Source organism: Carassius gibelio, chromosome A8 (assembly GCF_023724105.1).
Source record: "Carassius gibelio isolate Cgi1373 ecotype wild population from Czech Republic chromosome A8, carGib1.2-hapl.c, whole genome shotgun sequence".
In the NCBI taxonomy this organism is placed as follows: Eukaryota; Metazoa; Chordata; class Actinopteri; order Cypriniformes; family Cyprinidae; genus Carassius; species Carassius gibelio.
In genome coordinates this window covers 9,469,331-9,491,009 of record NC_068378.1, presented here as the reverse complement: position 1 = coordinate 9,491,009, position 21,679 = coordinate 9,469,331, and the positions used below count along the sequence as shown (strand labels likewise).

The 21,679-nt window shown below is 39.9% G+C and overlaps 1 protein-coding gene and 1 long non-coding RNA gene across 3 annotated transcripts; one reads left to right on the top strand and one right to left on the bottom strand.

Annotated features, from left to right (window-relative positions):
• Positions 1-481: 481 nt before the first annotated feature.
• Positions 482-18,451, top strand: LOC128018372 (lysine-specific demethylase 5C). Of its 2 annotated transcripts, XM_052603852.1 has the most exons (28): positions 482-1,152; positions 3,236-3,386; positions 3,665-3,742; positions 3,877-3,999; positions 4,187-4,357; positions 4,610-4,744; positions 6,457-6,513; positions 8,006-8,126; positions 8,208-8,449; positions 9,065-9,223; positions 9,448-9,567; positions 9,655-9,813; positions 9,885-10,066; positions 10,169-10,331; positions 10,717-10,836; positions 11,000-11,194; positions 11,513-11,694; positions 13,837-13,961; positions 14,105-14,337; positions 14,432-14,817; positions 14,919-15,057; positions 15,191-15,370; positions 15,472-15,594; positions 15,980-16,747; positions 16,854-16,905; positions 16,999-17,198; positions 17,346-17,493; positions 17,578-18,451. In XM_052603852.1, the coding sequence occupies exons 2-28, from the start codon at positions 3,240-3,242 to the stop codon at positions 17,595-17,597; spliced, it is 4,728 nt and encodes a 1,575-aa protein (XP_052459812.1). In that variant the 5' UTR covers positions 482-1,152; positions 3,236-3,239; the 3' UTR covers positions 17,598-18,451. The 2 variants fall into 2 exon arrangements, with proteins under 2 accessions (XP_052459812.1, XP_052459814.1); XM_052603854.1 differs by lacking the exon at positions 6,457-6,513 and having other exon boundaries at positions 489-1,152.
• On the bottom strand, positions 17,501-21,581 carry LOC128018373 (uncharacterized). The gene is made up of 5 exons (XR_008184835.1): positions 21,406-21,581; positions 20,325-20,430; positions 19,553-19,733; positions 19,312-19,464; positions 17,501-19,025 (listed from the first exon to the last, which is right to left on the bottom strand). It is a non-coding gene; the product is annotated as an uncharacterized LOC128018373 (long non-coding RNA).
• Between the last annotated feature and the right edge of the window lie 98 nt (positions 21,582-21,679).

The following is a 21,679-nucleotide window of genomic DNA, read 5'->3' as shown; positions in this document are numbered from 1 at the left end:
ACTAAATTATGATAGATTCTGTATATAAAAACACTAAACGAGCATGTTTACAATATTTATTTGCTTAAATAATGCACATTATGGAGGAAAGATTATATAGGAAAAGCAGCAGATATAAAATTTTAAGTGTAAAATCTGCATTTTATATGAATAGTTTAAAAAGGAAGCATCAATTCACAGTCCTTGTGAAAGAGTACCTAACCAAAAAGTGTGTGAAATAGCGTGTAATTCCAGATTTGTATAATCTGATCCAATTGATTATGTATTATAAGATATCAACAAATTTCCACTCAAAACTGAACTGAGTGGAAAAAAAAAACATAAAAAAAAACACAGAACTGAGTAAATGGCATCAGAAATGACGATCTCTTTTAAATGTAAGTTGTTTTGATGGTTTGCCGCTAGTCGTCGCTACACATTTTGACCTCTTCTGCGCAAATTTTACTAACTGGAACTACTTCGCCAAAAAAGAAGTGAAATATCACTCCGCGTCACGTCCGCTCTTCTACCTGCATCACTTGTACAACTACTCACCATTCGAAATAACATGATATATAGTCCACTTTTAACATACGCGTGAAACCAATACACATTTTCTGTTATATCTATTACGCCAATTAACATCGTTCGGCGTTAAATCTGACGAGTCCAGGGACTAGTTTACATGTAACGAGAAGCGTGGAGGGATGAGACCGCGCTCGCATCCAGTCAAAGTACGTGTTTTCCCAACTGAGTTCAATGGATCTTGAGATAGTTGTACTTAGGTTGTGATGAAACCAAGATGGCGTGTAGTTCAGACAGAATGAACTGTGGATAGCTGACGAGGAAAGAAAACATTGGAAACAAAGCGGGTTTTTTTTGTGCACGAAACGCTTATTATAAGGAAAGCGTCATCTTACATGGGACGTCCAGGACTCAGTTGAAAAGAAGACATCCGCGATCATCCTCGAGTGTGTATGTGTGAGTGTGTGCTGGGATGGGCTGATCGAGGAGGCCTCAGAGCTACTGCCACCCTGAGACTGACCCTCCACCGAACAATAGACCCGTGGTCATCACACAAGAGCCCGAGAGACAGATAATAAACACACCGGCGCACTAATCACTGCGAGACGACACCGAAGAAGAAGAAGAACTCAGACGGAGTGAAAATATGTAAGACTGGTGCCCAGATTCACAACACTGATGGCTAAATGTATGTTGATTTAGCGCATGTGTTTATGTTTTAATAGATATAAGCGAGAAATAATCCCACACATCATATACCTGCGACCCGAGACATCTACACTATCTTACAGTCTTCACCCCTTGTTTGTGCGTTTACTCAACTCGGCCATTCTCTGAAAAATGGGTCCTAATGTTTGACCCTGTTACTGGATTTATAATGAGTTTATGCCTTCATACAGTCGGATATTTTGAGATTCGTTATACTTTTGACGTATATCAGTCGTTTGTCGGATTTGGCGTGAGCCTGCTGACAAACGGCTGGTGAGGCTTTGTTTTGATCATTAGCCGGACAGCTAACCTGCTACTTCTATAAAAAACGCTTTATTAGCAATTCCCCAGTGCACATAATTACCCCAGAAAGTCGCAAAAGTGTAAATTAATCACATTTTAACGGTGTGTTTACTTCTATGTGTGTATTTGAAAGCTGTTGTCGAGTCTCACGCGGGTTGAGGCCGGTTAACCGGCTAAAGCTACAGGAAATTTGAGATTATGGCTCAAACCATGAGCTGTGTAACTTACACAAGAAAGCAGTTTTGACTATCATATGAATGTGTGTTATTTGTCTAATTCTAATGTCGTTTGTTTGGGTAGGCATCTTCCTAGGATTTGCGAGACTGTCACTGTCAGCAATGTTTTATTTATAACTTGTCTGTCACTAAATTGTCAGAAGTAAGCTACATCTAATTGAATAGCCGAACTTCATATAGTAAAAAGATAACTTGAACGAGACAGGTGGTGTTTTGGGTTATGTATGTGAATCTCATTAATTTATAATGAATAATCAGTTAAAACGAGAAGTTAATGGCATCGTTTTTAGGTTGGGAAATGAAGTGTGAACGTTTTTTGTCACGTGATCTTTTTGTTGTTTACACAACATGGAAGCTGCTAGTGCAGAAACCTTACAGTAGCTTAGTTCAATGAAATATTTCATATCAGGTATTTTGCTATTTTATAAGGTGCACATTTGATTAAATCAATGACTGTGTATACATACATAGGCTATTTATGTTTTCCAGATGAAGCCTAATGATCAGTGCTATCCTCCCCCATTTTGTCTGTTTTGAGACTGAGAGCTAGATAAAGTCAAAAGTAAGGGGGTTTCTGAAGTAAGAAAGGGTTTGGTGTTTCGTTAGAATAGTAATAAGGTGCATTTCCAGATGTGCTGCTAGAAACACGTTTCTGTTCTCCAATCGAGTATCAAACTGCTTAACGGAAGGTCTTTTTCCTTTGTGCTCTAAACTTCCCAATGAATTCAGTGCATGCATCATCAAGGTATTTTTGTCAGATTTATGTACTTCATTTAGATTAATTTGACACGTATGCTTTTGTGCTGGTCATATATGGATACAGTGCTGGTGTCCATTAGGGTGAACTCTAAACTATTAAATATAGGGATTAAATGATATCATGGCCAATAGTGTCATCTGATCATGGTAATGTTTTAAAACATGAACTAACAAAGGATTATAAAATATATTTGACCCACAGAACCAGTCATAAGTCGCACTTGTATATTTGTAGCATTAGCCAACAATACATTGTATGGGTCAAAATGATAAATTTTTCTTTTATGCCAAAAATCATTAGGATATTAAATAAAGATCATCATCCATGAAGATATTTTGTAAAATTCATACCATAAATATATATTTCCTCAATGGAGAGATTATTTATTCAGCTTTCCGATGCATAAATTTAAATTAAAAAAGAAACTGACTCTTAAGACTTTTTTGTTGTTGTTTTTTTGGTCCAGGGTCACAAATAAATATATATCTCACATTAAGTAAAAACAATGGATCTTGTTAATAAAACACTAGCGGAATGATTTCTGGGGTTGTAAGGCCACTCTTGCATAAAGTGTCCCATTCAGTGAGAATGATTTATATGATTGCGTTTTAATCTGCTTGTGTTGTATAAAAGGCCAATGTGATTGTATTTACTGTTGATTTAGGAGTTACATTTGTTGATTTAAGTGAACTTAAGCGTTTGGTTTGAATTGTGCTGTTTTCAGAGCGATGGATGGATGGGAAGAGTTCGTTCCTCCGCCGGAGTGTCCAGTGTTTGAACCGTCATGGGAGGAGTTCGCCGATCCTCTGGGATATATCGCCAAAATCCGTCCAATAGCAGAAAAGTCTGGAATATGCAAGATTCGCCCACCACCTGTAATCATCTCTTGCATTTATCGTGATGTTTCTCCAAACCTGTGTGACATTAAATCTGATTTACAACTAAAACAATGATATTCTGAAAAGCAGAGTGTGTTTTCTTTTGTCTATAATATCAAAGTTAGTGCATAAAACTGTTCGGCTTGCAACATTCTTCAAAATATCCTATTTTTTGTTCTTCAGTATATTCATTTTTGGGTAAAATATTGCCTTAAGGTTAGACCATTATGAAAATACTTCCATTTGGTTATTTAAACAGCCTTTTTCCATTGCAGGACTGGCAGCCACCGTTTGCAGTGGAGGTGGACAATTTCCGTTTCACACCACGTATTCAGAGACTCAATGAGCTTGAGGTCAGAGCTGCATCCTGCTGAACTCATCACCTGCTCGTCTTACTCCATGAAGCATGACCCACATGTTCTCATGCTGACTAAGCACTAACACATCTGTGTGTGGTTTTCTTTTTCTTTTTTTTGTTGTTGCTCAGGCTGAGACACGAGTGAAGCTAAATTATCTGGACAGAATTGCCAAGTTCTGGGAGATCCAGGGATCCTCTCTGAAGATCCCCAATCTAGAGCGACGTATTCTCGATCTGTTCAGCTTGGCCAAGGTGAATACTGCAGTCTATTACAGATTTGATCATAAGTTGTTTTATGGAAGCAAGAATAGACGAGAGTATATCAACATAACTTTTACATACTTGAAATTAAACACATCCCACAAAAATCACTGGAAAGACATGAAGGTTGGCATTGATGTGAGTCTGTAGTTCACATGTTGTGTGTCCTGTGTGGTAGATCGTGACAGAGGAAGGGGGTTTCGAGGCGGTGTGTAAGGAGAGACGCTGGGCACGCGTGGCACAGAAACTCGGTTATCCTCCTGGCAAAAACATCGGCTCTCTCCTGAGGTCGCACTATGAGAGGATCGTCTATCCGTTTGAGTTGTTCCAGTCTGGAGCCAGTTTACCGGTACAGAGTTTGAACATTTATCATTATTGCTCGAAAACTTTCACTTGTTGTAATTTGACATAAAAAAGGACATAAATGAGAATTGAGTTGATTAAATTACTGTTCGAAATTAAAGAAGTGAATCACCAGAAAGGAATGTGCATGTCTTGGTTTATTTGAATATGATTATTATATATTCACAGTAATATTCTGTGGAGCAAGTAAATTCTTTTACAAATCTGAAGCTGACACGTGTGTGTTGTGCATGTTCAGCCATGTAAACCCAGGCTGTATGACACTGATGAGATCGACCGGGAGTACAAACCCCACTCCATTCCTCTCCGCCAATCAGTCCCGCCGTCCAAGATTAGCAGTTATGGACGACGAGCCAATCGCCTCAAGCCTGAGGTGAGTGACATTTCTGGACCGGTTTTGGTTTGTCAGCTTTTTTTATTTATTTATTTATTTTTTTTAAGGATTTTATTGTGGTGTCATGAGCTCATCTAGTTTCACAGTATTTGATCAGCGTTGTTTTTTTATTTATTTAAAAAGCCCAATTTTTACAAAATGGAAAAAAATAAACCGCGCAGTGATTTTAAAAACAGCATAATTTAACGTGCAACGTTTACAGATAAATGCAATTTATTTCAGTTATGTTAAAAATCAGTGTTTACATTTCATAAAACTCCCTATTAACAAAGATTTTATGAAATTGTTTTGAAATCAAGTAATCTTTATTTTTAGTTTAGTATTGATGACTGTAACCTTTGCTGTAAATGTATGAATAACTGTCCAGGGGTTAATGAATCCATCCATATGTGCTTCATCTGTTCATCTAAAATGCATGAATGTTTTTGGGTCAGCACCATGCTTTCAAGGCACTTCCCAGCATGCTTTGCTCCCTGTGCTGTAAAAATAATTGTGTCCATCTTGCCCTCATCCCTCTATCTTTTTTCTGTCACTTTCTGCTTTTCATTTGTTGTAAATACGCTTCGTCTCTTTAAGACCATTGGTCATAACTTTTTCATAACATCATAATGCATATCTCATCCCTTTCTTTTCAAAGATGCAGCCTTTTCCCAGCATTGATTTTGTGGGTGTTTGGCTTTTTAATTTGCCTGCCCATTACATTCGCTTGGTCAATGGATTCATAGCATTAGTGATGATAAACCTATCTGTAGTATCAGATAACCACAGACATCTTTATAGTCCAGAGTAGGGTAAAACCCTTCTGTGGTTACCCTATATATCCTCTCTATATATATTTAAAGGGATAACATTAGTCTTTTATAACTGCAGTAAGTGAAGTTACCATGTTGTTAACTCCTCCCTTCTCGTCCTTGAATCAAACCCTTGTCTCTCTCTCTTAATATTTAGTTTGAAACAGTATGCTGTTGCTGTACATCCAAGTTCTAACAGAAAGAAAATGAAAATCCTTTCACTACCAGAAAAAAGTTTGGACTCCCTCGATTTTTGTTATAAATGAATGTGCTTGAATGCTTGAAGCAAGTTTTTTAGACTAATATATATTATGATAAATTACTTAAAAATATGTAACTACATTAATCTATTATTTCTTTGCATTTGTTGCAAGTTGGATCCAGATAATTTATGAAAAGTAGCCAAAAAACATCCCATAATGCACCTGATGAAGTTGATTGGGAGAATGTATAGAGCGAGCAGAGAAAGAAACTCTGATGTAATATTGTTTGTGTTTGTTTACTATGATATTATTTTGATTACATAATTCCCATGCATCTACTTGTTATATCATAGTTTGTAAAAAATATTTAATAAGCGTGTCCAAACTTTTGACTGGTATCTTATATAAAATATAAAATGTTATTTTAAATCTGGAGCAAGTCATGGTGTCCGTTGAACAATCATGTGCAATGAAACATAAAACGGTTGGAAGTGAAACTGTACAACAGTTCAGACTAATGTGTGATGTTTTCAATCATATTTCAGACATTAAAAACCAAATGACACCTTTTAGGTAAAGGCTACTGTCCCCTGATTGACTCTGTCCTGTCGCACATGGTTGTTGTGTTTTCCCTCTCTCTCTCTCTCTCTCTCTCTCTCTGGAATCCATTTTGTTTGATTGTTGTCTCCCCATGCAGGGTCCAGAGGATCCAACTCTCCACCCTCTTACAACTGGCTCGCAACACGTCTCCTCGGTACTGCCTCGCTCTCTCTCGCTCCACTGTCCTTTACTTCCCTCCCTATCCCTCACTTTCCTTCTTTGCTAATGTTCTCTCACGCTTTAGAAAACCTCTGTTTGACCTCTCGCTGTTGTTCACTCTTAACTGGGTGTCTGATTTCATGACAAAACTCGTTTCTCATCTTTCAGCTCTTGTTTTTGCTCATCTCTTTCTCCATCCATCCCATCTTCCTCAGTGTCCTTCAGTCATCTAACACGTTTACTCCGCTTGTTCAGTGCTGGCTTGCTTATATTACTCTTTGGTGGTGGACTGGTTACCTCACTCTGGGCTGCTGTTAATTCTAATCTAAGCTATATTCTGTTCTCACTGCTGTTCTCTTAATGGCTGGATCATGTTGTGTTCATTTTGCTACAAGTCAGAAATGAATTGTTTTTGCTTAATGCTAACACAGCAAATCATTGTTTTTATGACTAACAGGTTTCAGGAACAGAAAATAGAGAAAAACTGGGATTGATGTGTTCGACAGACACATGTGTCCTTGCTAATGCATATTTGAGATATTTAGCAGTTAAGGCTGAGTGTTATTTCACATATTTATGATGTATTTGCATTGATTTTACTGGTGATGTAAAACATGATCAATATTGCAGTTACTGAGACTGTCATTAGATCAGTTTTCCCAGGTATGAGAATATTAACATTTTAACAGCAACTCTTTAAAAAAAAAAAAATGGTAAAGTTCATTAATTTTAATTGGTAATTCAAATCATTTTCTACAAAGGGGTTCAAAAGTTTATTTCAATATATAATTTCAAAAGATTTGTTTCAAGTTGCCACCCAATTTTTCATGAAAGTACTAAAAAAAGATGATTTTTTTAGTAAATTTTTTTTAGTGTAAATATATTTAAGTAAATATTGCCATTTATTATGTAAATGCTGTCTTGTCAGTATGGTAAATGCATATATAGATTTTGACATTTTGCATTGCACATTTTGAATATACTTGACAGCAGAGGCTATTTAATATTGAACTGATTAATGTTATGTCAGAATAAATATTTAAATGTAGAGATTTATATAAAGGCCTAGTTTTATTACCCAGCGCTTTTAGCAGTGGATTGTTTCATAAGAGCCTTTGCCATTCAATATTAATTATCTTTGAGTAAATAATAGCTTTTTTCCTCTTGATAGCAGTCATGTCTGGCACAGAACTAACTTCATGCATGTTTGCTCTTGCTTTAACAGTCTGCAGTGATGTCTCAACCATTTCTGCTTTATATTGCTAAATCAATGCTTTTCAGTCCGTAGTAAAAAGTGAATATCCTGAACAGGCAGGCATCTCTCATGGAAAAGCTGTGTTTAGTGTAATGGCAGTCGTGTTTCATCCTAAACCAGCTTTATACTGTGGCTTTAAGTGATGAAGACAGGGAAAGGACAACCCTCTCTCTCATACACCATCCCCTCTGTTCCTGTAGTTCACTTACAATCTTTCACTTACGCCCATTAGCCGGAGCCGACAGAGGAAGACATCGAGAAGAACCCTGAGCTGAAAAAGCTACAGATCTATGGGGCTGGACCAAAAATGATGGGGCTCGGTCTTGTACCTCGAGACAAGACACGGAAGAAAGGTTTGTGTCTGTGGTTTTGATTTTGTTCTTTATAAATGTGTCATAAATGTTTGAAGTGTCACATTAATGCATCATCTCCAGATGAGCTGCCACAGATGGTAATAGTGCGGGACAGCGCTGCCAGTGCGTCTGTGAAGGATGAACCAGGAGAAACACCAGTCACTACATCAGATCCAGAGATTCCCCCACCACCCCTAAATCTCATTGTCAAGGAGGATGTTGTTGATGAGAAAAACCACACTGATGATCCTAATGACTCCGGTGATGAACCCTGCACCAAGATGACCATGAGACTCCGACGCAACCTCAGTAACCCACAGTTTGTGAGTTTTTGAGAAAGACGTATGAGATTAAGACTTGTCTTTTTTTAATCTGTCAGTAATTGGATTATAATGATCAGATTGGGATGGGTGTTGTAAATCTGACATAATCGATCAACAGGATAACTTAACCATGTAAACGTTGGAAAAGGTCAGATTCAAAAATACCTTGCACGCTTGCTAAATGCCATGATGCATATATTAGCATGCATCTTAGAAATTTGCATGTTTATTTTCATTATATGAGCTGGTGAGTGTAAGAGTATTTACAAAATATTTGCTCAGATAGCTCTTCTGACATGTGTCAGTTTTCTTTATAGACATGAAATAAAGCCAAAAATGACAGTTAAACTCATGGTAGTGCTAGTAATATTATTGTACTGATTCTGGATTGCGACTGGGCATTTTGTTTGGTGTAGATGTAATGCACGTGTAAATGAGTATTATAAACCGAACTTTCAGAAATCTTAACTCGAATTGGATTTATATGGATTGATCATTTAGACCATTTCCACTCTGACTGATGTTATTTTAATATAAACCAACATACTAACAATTTTGCCAGCTTCAGACCAAAGCATGTGAGGTTTTGCATGCAATAACTGGAATCTCTGTCAGGTGGACTCGTTTGTGTGCCGGATGTGTGGACGCGGGGACGAGGATGAGAAGCTGATGCTCTGTGATGGGTGTGATGATAATTATCACACGTTCTGTCTGATACCTCCGCTCTCAGATCCACCCAAGGGCAACTGGCGCTGTCCCAAATGTGTAGCAGAGGTGAGGGACCTCCTCCAAATAACTCTAGCATTATTCTATTGTGATACACAGGATATTTCAGTAGTTAAATGAATTTTGGTCAAATATGTCTGTTTGTGTATTTAAAGCTTTTAATTGATTGAATTGAATGGATGTGTAATATATAAAACTCTAATACTTTCTAAATGCTGACTTCTATTTCTTGATCTAGCAATCAACCGTAAATGTGTGTGTTATCTGTGCAGGAGTGTAAAAAGCCAACGGAGGCGTTTGGTTTCGAGCAGGCCACACGGGAGTATACATTACAGAGCTTTGGTGAGATGGCCGACACTTTTAAAGCCGACTACTTCAACATGCCTGTCCACGTGAGTGTGTTTCCTTCCTTTAATCAGTCTTCAACCCCACAGACTTACTGTACACGTCTGAATCATTTCACTGAATCTGTTTCTTAGATGGTTCCCACAGAGCTGGTCGAGAGAGAGTTCTGGAGGCTGGTTAGTAGTATTGAAGAAGATGTAACCGTAGAATATGGTGCAGACATTCACTCGAAAGAATTCGGTAGTGGTTTTCCTGTCAACAATGGCAAGAAACACTTGTCAGATGAGGAAGAGGTTAGTTTTCTTTCTTTTTCTTTCATGGTTTTGGTTAAGAAGAGCAAATTAACGTCCTGTTCTTGTTGCAGGAATATGCCCGCAGCGGCTGGAATTTAAACGTTATGCCGGTGTTGGAGCAGTCAGTGTTGTGTCACATTAATGCCGATATCTCTGGCATGAAGGTGCCATGGCTGTATGTGGGCATGGTGTTCTCTGCTTTCTGTTGGCACATAGAGGACCACTGGAGCTACTCCATCAACTATTTACACTGGTAATGCATAGGGACTACCACAAGCTTTTGTACTGTAAGTGCAGTCTGATGCATCTTGGACAACGATGAAAGACTTTGGTCTTGGTTTCTCTCTTTTTTTAGGGGTGAGCCCAAAACGTGGTATGGTGTGCCATCGTCTGCTGCAGAGAAGTTAGAGGAGGTGATGAAGAAACTCACACCTGAGCTGTTCGAGTTCCAGCCAGACCTGCTCCACCAGCTTGTCACCATTATGAACCCAAATATACTCATGGCTCACGGAGTGCCGGTTTGTAACACATACACACACTATTATAATTAGCGTACTTAAGGTAATCAGGTTGCATCATTAATCCACTGCTATTTTAAGAATGTGAAATGAGGTCTGAAAAACCCTATGATATTCTATAAAAGATCTTTTTGTTAAGTTAATTTGGCTTTTAGGGCTGATTCCTGATGGCCTGACAGTATATAAAAAATATGATCTGTGCCCTGAATATATAGGTATTTTTACCGTTTATTTGGGGGGGGGGGGTGTTGTTTTTTCCCCCTGAAGTTTGGTTATTGTATTGTTTTTCTAAATGTGAACACAAAAAATGTTCTGTCTGAATAGTTGCGTCATGTTTGTGTGAATGGCCTTCAAAACTCAGTTGGCTATAATTCTTGATTGACAGGTGGTTCGGACCAATCAGTGTGCTGGGGAGTTTGTCATCACTTTTCCACGAGCTTATCACAGCGGTTTCAATCAGGGATACAACTTCGCCGAAGCAGTAAACTTCTGCACTGCAGACTGGGTAAATAAATACAGCGTGCACACATGCATGCACCTTCATTTAAATCTTAATTATGCAAAGCAGTGTGGGTCAGAATAAACCACATCTTTGAGAAACTGCCCTTTAAATAGTCATCCTGTTGTTAGTTACTGAGGCTTTTGCTCTTCCTGTTTTTTCGTGCTAGCTGCCCACAGGGCGGTCTTGTATTGAGCATTACCGGCGGCTGAGGCGCTACTGTGTGTTCTCTCACGAGGAACTCACCTGCAAGATGGCGGCCTGCCCAGAGAAGCTGGATCTGAACCTGGCAGCCGCCACGCACAGGGAAATGTTCATCATCGTACAGGAGGAGAGGAAACTACGCAAAGGCCTTCTGGAAAGGGTAAGCAGAGAAGATATGCTTGCAGAATGAAAAAAAAAAAAAGTCTGTAATTGTTGACTGACAATACTTGACTGACTAAAAATAAACAAACACATCTAGAGCTAGTTTAATACAATGAATATGAGCGCTGCTACACAAGTCTACCAGTGATCATGCCATCTGTGCTCTGCAGCTAGGAAGTTATTTAGCTGTTAGTTAGGTGTAGCTAAGTTTAATTGAAATTTGGATGCTTTACTAATTGTAAAAATTGTTGTTTGAAACTCAAGTTGCTGGACTTTTTTTGATAGCTTTATTTTGTGCCATGGTGTTATCTTTCAGGGAATAAAGGAAGCTGAAAGGGAAGCCTTTGAGTTGCTGCCTGATGATGAAAGGCAATGTGATAAATGTAAGACCACCTGCTTCCTCTCGGCCCTGGCGTGTTCGAACTGCCAAGAGCGTCTTGTGTGCCTCTACCATGCCCAGGACCTCTGCTCCTGCCCCAGTGAAAAACTCTACCTCAGGTAACCAGCACAGTGCCTGTTTGTAGGATCTGAATTTATTATCATCTTAGCTACAGTTCAGGGATGTAACGATTCACTCAACTCACAATGCGATACTGATTTCACAATACGATTTTCTCATGATTTTTATTTGTATTTTTTGACACAATGAGATTTGTTAAATTATAAATGAAAAGGTGTCCTTTTATTATTTCTCAGATTACATGCTGTTTCGCGATGCAGTTAACATCTCAACCATGAATCTTCACATATTTTTGTTGCATGTAGGCCTGGGACGGTATTGAATTTTTCTTACCGCGGTTGAAAAGCAATTAATTCCCGCGGTATTGCGGTAAACTTTCACTCTCGCACACACACGGGAGGCAAACGATTATAAGGAACAGGTTTATTTCCCTAATTTTTTTTTTTTTTTTTTTTTTTTTTTACATTTAGAACATGAACATTTACAACAGAAATGGAATGATGGAAATGGAAATAAAAATTCTGCAAAACGAAATAGGCGAGGTAACCCTAGCCTTCATATTTTTTGGGGGCGATATCAGATCTGATCGCAATTCACAACAGAGATCTGAAGATAGAGCATCATAAAGACAAACAAACACATTTTTATTTATCGTATTGATCAGTAATAGATATTAATTTGCATGTTTATTTTCCATATGTTTACCTTCGGATTAGGCTACAGTCGTCGTCATCCAACAATCACTTAAATTATAACGACTTTTGCGCACACAGAGGCTAAGGCAATTGAGCATAAGGAACACGTTTAACATTTCACATTTAGAATAAGAACATTTGAAACAGAAATTATGTCTGAAAAAAAAAAAGTGCTGGCAAAACGAAATGCACTATGGTTTACATCCCAGCCTTCATATTTTTTGCTAGAATAACTAGCATGTTCACTTTGTCAGGTTTAAGGGAGGCCCTGAAAGACGTAACGACGTTACCTGCAGCACTGAACACACGTTCTGAGGGAATGCTTGTAGCGCAAATGGTCATACATTTTTGGGCGGTGACATTCATCATCTCCTCCATGAGCTCATCCTTCACCTCGTCAGAAATGTCAATATCCTTATACCTAGGGTCGACAAACGCGGTCTTTGCCAATAGCTGTTGATGGTGCACTGTATTTTTCCATCAAAACGGCAGACATTTTTTCTTTCTATTTTAATATTTATATAGATATTACATGTGCGCTTTTTTTGTCTCAGTGGTTAATGAAGGCTATTTAACGAAGGCATATAGAGTAATATAAATATGTAGACATATAGGCTAAATTAATATAAATATTTAAAAATCTATGATATATATAAATATTATTTATGTTACATATTTTTACATGTATTTATTTAGCCTATATCTCGTGTGCTTTTTGGTCTCAGTGTGGTTCAAGGCTATAATTTAACGAATGCTATTTAATTTAACAAAGTTTCGCTGCTCACAATATTGTGGTTGTTTTTTACTTACAAATCAGATAGCCTAAATATAAATAATATTTATAAATAAGATAAATATAAATAATATTTAATAAAATAGTAATAAAAAAAAAGACGGATGCGTCCTCAGGTTGGACGTATTTGAACGTGATAGCGGAATCTTTTTGTAGCAAATTCTACAAATGGGCTCATTAAAATTGCCTGGAAGTCCTTTTTCAGCAGGTTCAAAGCCAAAATGTGCCCATATTGGCGACGTGACATTTGGCTTTGCCACCAAGTTAGCCCTCTCTGCCATGTTTCGATGGAATAGTACCTTAAATGCGCAATTGTCGGCTGCGTAACCAGTTGAGAGAATTGTCTTAAGCAGAATAAGCACGTGCAATTAAAAACTGAGGTCCTGCTTTTTTGGCTTTCTCATGAGTCATCCGCCTGTATTTTATGCTTTAGTAAAATGAATATATAGGCTACAAGACATTACACAGGTACTCTAGTCAAGACGGATGGTGCATAGATACATAGATTTTTTTTTTTTTTTTATTTTTTTTTGGCGGTGATGACGGTTACAGGTTTAGACCTGCGGTAGGCATCACGTGACCGCGGTAATTCGGTAACCGTCCCAGGCCTAGTTGCATGCATCGTTACATCTCTAATACAGATGTGCTCTGCCGGAAGTGTCTTATGTGCTTTTGGTCCCTCCTCTATAAAGGTATCGCTATACTCTGGATGAACTCTTGGCCATGTTGCATCGGCTGAAAGTTCGCGCTGAGTCTTTTGACTCCTGGGCCAACCGAGTGAAGGAAGCACTAGAGCAGGAAGAAGGAAACAAAATAGGTAAACGCGCCTATCAAAAACTCTGCATTTATGAACCATTCTTATTAGCCATTTTAATATTGTTGTGAACAATAGAATACATACTTTAAATACAACATTAACAAGTTAGCAAGCCCAAATTGCATGTTTTCTTCTGTCTTCAGACATTAAAGATCTGGAGGTTCTGAAAGGAGAGGCAGCTGACAAGAAGTTCCCAAATAATGAGCTGCTTCAGCGCCTCAACACAGTCTTCGTGGACATACACAAGTGTGAAAGCAGTAGCACAGAGCTCCTCAGCAACAGCCAGAGCAGGAGAATGAGTCTGGAGGAGCTGAGGACTCTGGTGGACACCATGCAGAACCTGCCCTGTGTTGTAAAACCGCTGGAGGAAGTGCAGGTAAGAAGGAGGGAAAATAGGCTAAAAAAATATGGTATACAAAATATTTGGCCAGTGGCTTGAAAAAGTCCAATCACTGTCCCTTCTTTTCCAGGCGGTATTGCAGAAGATAGAGGAGTTTGACGCACGTGCTCAAGCTCTGGTTGACAGCACAAAGGGCGAGTGGAAGCAGGACTCTCCTCTACCCACAGCAGCAGAGATCCAGGCCCTGCTGGAGGAGGGAGCATCGCTGCCCGTGGTTGCCCCGGCATGTGAGCTCCTGAGTGGGCTGCAGGAGCAGGGTCGTTGGCTGGGAGAGGTCAGGCGGACGTTGGGGCCAGAGGGGAGCGAGGTGACTCTGGCTGTGCTGAGGAACCTGATGGAGTCAGGCTGTAATGTACCACAGAGCGTATCGGTGGAGACTGCCATGGCTGAGCTGCAAGAGCTGCTGACTATAGCCGAGCGGTGGGAGGAGAAGGCACAGATCTGTCTGGAGGACAGGTGAGCTGGTTCAGATGAGGGGCAGTGTCACTGTCAGTGCATCAATGCAGCCACAATTTTCAGCTCACAATTTTCAGCTCACAATTGTTTCTTGCGAGCAGGCAGAAGCACCATCTGTCAACGCTGGAGGCTATCGTGAACGAGGCTCAGCTAATACCAGTGCAGCTGCCGAACATCCTGTCCCTGCAGGCCTGTTTGAGCAGAGCTCGCGCTTGGGTCACTGATCTGGAGGAAATCCAGGTGAGAATAATTTAGCCAGTTTTGATTAAACTGGAATAGATGTTCTGTATAATGGTCAACAAGTATGATTTGGCCATTCAGGGTGGTTCCTTAGTGAATATATCTTTACTGTTTCTGATTTCTCGCGGAAAAGAATGGTGAGCACTACCCCTGTCTGGATGACCTGGAGGGTTTGGTGGCCATTGGGCGGGACCTGCCGGTGAACATGGAGGAGCTGAAGCAGCTGGAACTGCAGGTGGCCAGCGCTCACTCCTGGAGAGAGAAGGCCAGCAAAACCTTCCTGAAGAAGAACAGTCAGCACAGTCTTCTGGAGGTGAAGAGACCATCTACACTTTAGACTCTGAAATGTTATTCAAGGTTCCTCAGCAGAAATCATTATTTAGATTTACATGTTCCACCCCCGCCTCTGTGTAGGTGTTGTGCCCATGTGTGGAAAAGAGCAAGAAGAGGGAGGAGAGCTCACTGGGTACAGAAGAAGATTCTGATGTCAATGTATTAGGCCTCACTGCTCAGGACCTCCGAGACCCAGGAGCTATTGTGAGTTACTGTTTACTCATAATGAGTGAATATACTGCAACAGACTGCTAGTTTGTCTACATCAGTGTAGGACACATTCTGTTCCAAAACCTAGTGAGCTGCCTGCAGCAGCAGCCTTTAAAGGCATCTTAAGTATGCTTCAGATGCAAAGACTGGTCTAAAAGGAAGCATTTATCTGCTTAGCTGTAAGCTGAGTCAATATGCTGATGATGAAAATTAATTGGAAATCGGAAACTAGAGTGGGACCAGCTTTATGAAGCTGAAGCCGCTAACTATGTTTTGGAACACAGCCTAGAAAATTACATTTTTTTTTTTCTTTTCTTAACCTCATTCTAAGTTGATCAGGTTTTTGATACTTATGCAACTTTTATGTCATTAATATCAGGTGATGGCATTCAAAGAAGGGGAGCGTCAGGAGAAAGAGGCCCTGCTCCGCCTCCAGCAGGTGAATCTAACTAAACCCGGTGTGGAAAAAGGAACAAACGGTTATCAGAACGGCATCAAGACAGAAAGGACACAGAGTGACTCTATGGAGACAGACTTGCCACACAACTCGGACAGCACCTTGCTGCAGAATGGTGGCTCCGCCCCTTCTCTCACCTCTAGCCATTCAGTGTGTGTGTGCAATGACCCGCCCCGCCCCTTGCTTCACCGATGCCATCTGTGCAAAGACTGGTTCCACGGAGGTTGTGTGCCCTTCCCATCACTGCTGTGCTCCCCGGAAGCAAATCTTACAAAGCCCCTCTGCTGGTGGGACTGGAACACACGTTTCCTCTGTCCGCGGTGCCAACGGTCCCGGCGGCCTCGGCTGGAAACCATTCTTGCGCTGCTGGTGGCGCTACAGAAGTTACCTGTACGCCTGCCAGAGGGAGAGGCATTACAGTGTCTTACAGAGAGAGCCATTAACTGGCAGGGTCGAGCCAAACAGGCACTGGACACTCCAGAAGTACAGAGGGCGCTAGAGAGACTCCAACAAGTGGAGGAGGACATGAGCAGTATAAAAGAAGAAGAGCCAGAGGAGAAGAACACATGGAACGGGGACACTGTAATTGTGTTGTCTGACTCGGAGGAAACCGAAGATGGTGTTATTGATCTGACAGAGGATGTGAACTCGCCAAAAAAGAGTGAAGAGAAGGTTGCTAATGGTTCACAGGTGAGCAAGTGCAATTATAACATTTATGAAATCGAGCAAATGTAAAAATCTAGGCATCTTTTAAATTTTAGGCATTTTATAAAAACATACTTTTCTTCTTGTCCAGTCTGGCTGTCAGAATGGAGTCGCTAAGAGTTCAGGCATTAATGACATTACAGGTTAGTTGCTTCAGTCATTCCCAAACCTCCCTGATACGAGTAATCAAGCTGTTTTTAATCATTTTTCACCTATTGGCTGCTGTCTCTCGTCAGGGGTGGAGTCTCTGCTGTCACTAGTGCCGTGTCTTAAAGGGCCGGTGATCGAGCTGACCACATCCACCAGAGCACAGCTGGAAGAGCTTCAGCTAGAAGTGGACCTGCTTGAGGTCACGCTGGACCAGACACACAGCATTCACCGGATCCTACAGGCGGCATCACAGCCGCCCCGTGAGGCCCTGCACACGCTCATACAGGTGAGAGCCAGACTATCAGACTTCTACTGTGAAAATCAGTTTTGGTACTCCCTAATTTATACATAAGTAGAATATGTAATATTGTGAAAGTCTTAATTCAGCCCATTTGGACTCATAATCGGGCTTGGCTCATTTGGTGTGTTTCAGATTGAGCTGCAGGAGCAGAGAAGCTCAGGTCATGGCAGCAAGTCAAAGGACTCCAGGAGGAAGAGAAAGAGCCAGAAAACAGAAAGCGAGGCTAAATCCACAGAGGCTTCTGAATGCAAGAAGACCAAATCTTCAGATCCACACACAGGTACACACTGGTCTCAAACACATTTTATTTTTAACCATCAAATGCCTATGATCAGAAACAAACACACTTGTTGTTCTCTTTCAGATATTTTGATGATTTCCTGAAGCTGTGGAGGTGCAGATGATGTGAATGATAGGAGAAACACAGAGACAGAAAACGCAGGCCTCGGGGCTCGTTTCCTCACATAATAAGCTCACAATCTTTTTTTTTTTCTTTCAACCCATCAAGTGGATGCTCCGCCCCGTACTAACCACTGCACTTTTTCTTCCCCTTTGCCTCTGTTCTCACCCCTGGTCCTGAACGGTTCACTGGCGCAGGCTGCAGATCTCTGGCTCTGCCCTGTGGTTTAACTGTCTCTCTCCACAATGTAGATGTACCAAACTGTTCTTAACACAAATGTGGTCTGCTGCATTATGCGACTCGTCCAGGTATTCACACAGACACACTTGATGACAGGCAGAAGGGGCGTCTAGCAGGAGACTGGCATCGCTGCCATAATGAAACCCGTATTCTTTTTGTACTGAGTCTGACATTTTGTCAGGGAGATTCAACATTGTGAATAAACTAGTATAATATTTTGAAAGTGTGATGGAAAATCAAAGGCATTTATGTTCTGGTGCTACTTTCCTAAGATGCATAGTCCTTTCTCTCTTTTCCACTTCCTCTGAGTTTTGCTGTCTTCATTGTCATTTCCTTTCAGTGATTCTGTCCTCTCTTTAAAGCGACCTGCTCTCTACCCTTCGTCCTCTTCACAGAACTGTACAAAATCTCTTTAACGCCCTTTATCTCCATCTTTTGACGCTGGGGTTCTAATAATTCTATTATTATTCTATTATTATTATTATTGGTATTGCTATTCCAGACACGCATTGGTCGTGAGTTTGTGTATAAACGTTTTCATTTCAATGTTGCCTTTGTTTCTTTTCACTCTTGTTAGAAAATAAAAGTTTAGACTTGTTTTAGGAATCCGTTTCATTATTTAGCCAGTTATTATAAACTCAGCTTATCTGAAGTGTTTTTTTAAGAAGGGTGTTTAGGAATTTCAGAAGTCCTTTTAACAGTGTGCCTGTGTTTGGGTAGGACACTCATTCACACGGTGAGATCTACAAAAACAATCAACTAAAGGAAAAAGTATCATAGTAAAGTAAAAAAATATATTGTCTTGGAAATAAAAGGTTTCCAAGACAAATCAGCTATCAAACATAGTACATGGCTAGAAATATTTAAATCTAAAAAAAACAAAAAGACAATCTATGTAGTCCCTTTTTCATTTTAAATGATAAACAAATGACTTAAAAAAAAAATGAATATAAGTGTGAGTGTGATACTGAAATTAGGGTCTAATTAGAATAGTGAAAACTGTGTGATTAAAAATGTATAACGATTGCATTTTGTGCAAACTGATCAGTTACAGGAGCATCTGTTTCACTTTGTCACATCTTGGTCTTGGCAAGTTCAAGAATCCTGCCTTTCAAGAAGACCGTCCAGAAGCTTCTCACACATGCAGAGACACAGAGGAACATGGAAGAACCCTGGACAAACATTAGAGTGAACGTGTCTGATCAAATACATCAACTTTCAAATTAAAACTTTAAGCAGTGATGCATTAAATTGATCAAATATAAGGAGTTGCATTTTATCATCGTTTCGAAACAGTTTGAAGCGGCATATCTGTTTTCAGCATTAGTAATAAGCAGCAAATCAGCATATTAGAATCATTTCTAAAGGCTCATTTGACATTAATATCCAAACCACTTGCCATGTTCCTCGTCAGAAAACTTGAGCAAAGAATGAAAAAGATGAAGGATCTGAACTCACTGTGATTACTCCGGATGAAATCATGGCTGAAGGTGTGGTCATAGATCAGCTTGAAGCGGTCCAGCAGCTGAGGCTCTTCTCTGTGACTGTAGGCCATCAGGAAGACGATCAGAGCTTCAGTGAGGCCACCACAACTTCATACTCCACTCTTAACTACACACACACACACACACAACAAAAGACATACATTAAAACATGACACAGACCCTGCTCTCACACTGAATCACAGATCTAATCTGACCTGAGTCGGACAATGACCGTCTACATCCAGGAAGTAGAAAAGGCCACCATGTTGTTTGTCCCATCCGGTGTGGAACGGGATCTTCATGAACTTATCCACTGCTGTCTTCTGCAGCTGCAAGTTTTCTTTTTTTTCAGCACGTACTGCAGCAGGAACCAGCAGCCAGCCTCCAGAGCGTGACCTAGAGAGACGCCACTGAGAGTAACAGACGCTGGATTTCTGAGGAAAGTGCCAGTGAGGTTGGATTTACTGCAAAATACTTTATCAGACAGAGATAAACAAGCTAACAAACCATTCCTGAGGATGCTTTATTCATATTGTAATCAAGTCATCACTGATCCTGTTGTATTCTGAAATGATCATTTACCAGGGTTCTTTAAACGCTCTTGACAGCCAGGAAGCTCCTCTCCATTCAGTGTGACATTTTCTAAAATGTCATAGTTTCCAAAAAGGTCAGAGTTCGTTTCTCCCAGGACGGTAGGCGGAGATTATTATGCAAAGTGTTCTAGTGACGTACATAGAGATGGGCAAAAGATTTGTAATCTATAACGACTCGTTTCAGTGATTCAGAGTCAACTCCTTACTTTGAAAGCCAATAACTTTATAAATAGTGTACTTTTTGGTTTAATTACTTTGCACATTGTTTACACTGATGGACAGCTACATCATACACTGTAATACAGGTAATTTTTGATTTCCCATCTGTGTGGCTCTTTAAATAAATATAGTGAAGAACTGTTAACCCCATCAATTAAAATATGAATAATTTCACCTGTGTTCTTCGTCATGGGAATATTTCAGCCAGAAATCCACGACTCTGTCCGGTTCAGTCCGGATCCTCTCTCGATACTGTCCCAGCAACGCTGCAGTCTTTGTTCCTTAAAATAAAAGTGAGGCTTTAGGCCGGGTCATGTATGATGGCTGTTTTATAGAAGGACTAATAACGTTTGAATATGTCATTGCAGTAGTGATGTAAACAACTGACCCTTGATCTTTGTCAATGAATCAGAGTTTACTATCCATATACTAGCTTTATTTCTCTTCTGTCAGCTGTGTATCATACACCTGAAACGTTTGCATAATCAATAACTCAATAACAAATTTCTCCTAAATAATCATTTACCTTTACATGAAGCAATGTGTTTTTGATAAGCTTTTTATGTATGAGCATCTTAACCAATTAGAAAACTACAACAGAACAAATCAAAACATTAAAGCTATTTTTATTTTTTATTATTAATTTTCAATTCCATCAGATGCCTTTACTGACAAATAAACTGCTTACAGCAGCTTTACTATTTAGACTAAATTATAACTTTATCTTACAGAAATACTGTGTGTGTAAACGTTAAACAGACAATATTAAAAAGCTTGCGTGCATTTCTATGCCTTAAAAATGTAAACTCAATTCCATAATGAAAAAAATAGAAGTAAAGAAAAATAGCAGCCGCTGTCAGTCGTTCAGGTCATGTACTAAACACAAGCTTTGGTTAGTGCATCATTAACATTATCTGCTTGACGAACTAACTTATAGCTTTTAGAAGTAAGTTAAATGTGACGGTAGCAGGGTTGCCAACTCTCACGCATCTGGCGTGACAGGACTTCAGCGTGAGATTGACGCTGAATAGCGTGAGTGTCACGCCAGATGCGTGAGAGTTGGCAACCGAAGTGTTTGCTGTCTCTCAACAAAAGTTTAATTTGTGGAACTGGTTTGTTTAAGCTCTGATAGCTGATGAAGATATTACTGTTAACTCTACACATTGCGTGCCAACTTAAAGAGAAACACAATGTCATGTCAAAACTTGCGTTCCCTCAGCATTTCACTGCTTGTAAAGCACTTCATAATCACTCACCTGTTTTTCCAGATGAATAAAACAACCCTTCTATACTTGATTGTTTTTAAATCGATCGTCTTTTTTAGTGACAGTGAAAATAAAAGCGCTGATAAATCCTCAATTTCTGCAGAGACAGTGAAAACGGCGCATCATATGACCAGCATCCAGACAGCTGCTCCTGTTTATTCCGCTTGTCCCTGCTCATCCAATCACAGCGCAGGAGAACAGGCGAGGGTGTGTTTAGTGGGTTCGTGTCAGCGCTACACTTGCGCAGCACGCATTAATTTCGCAA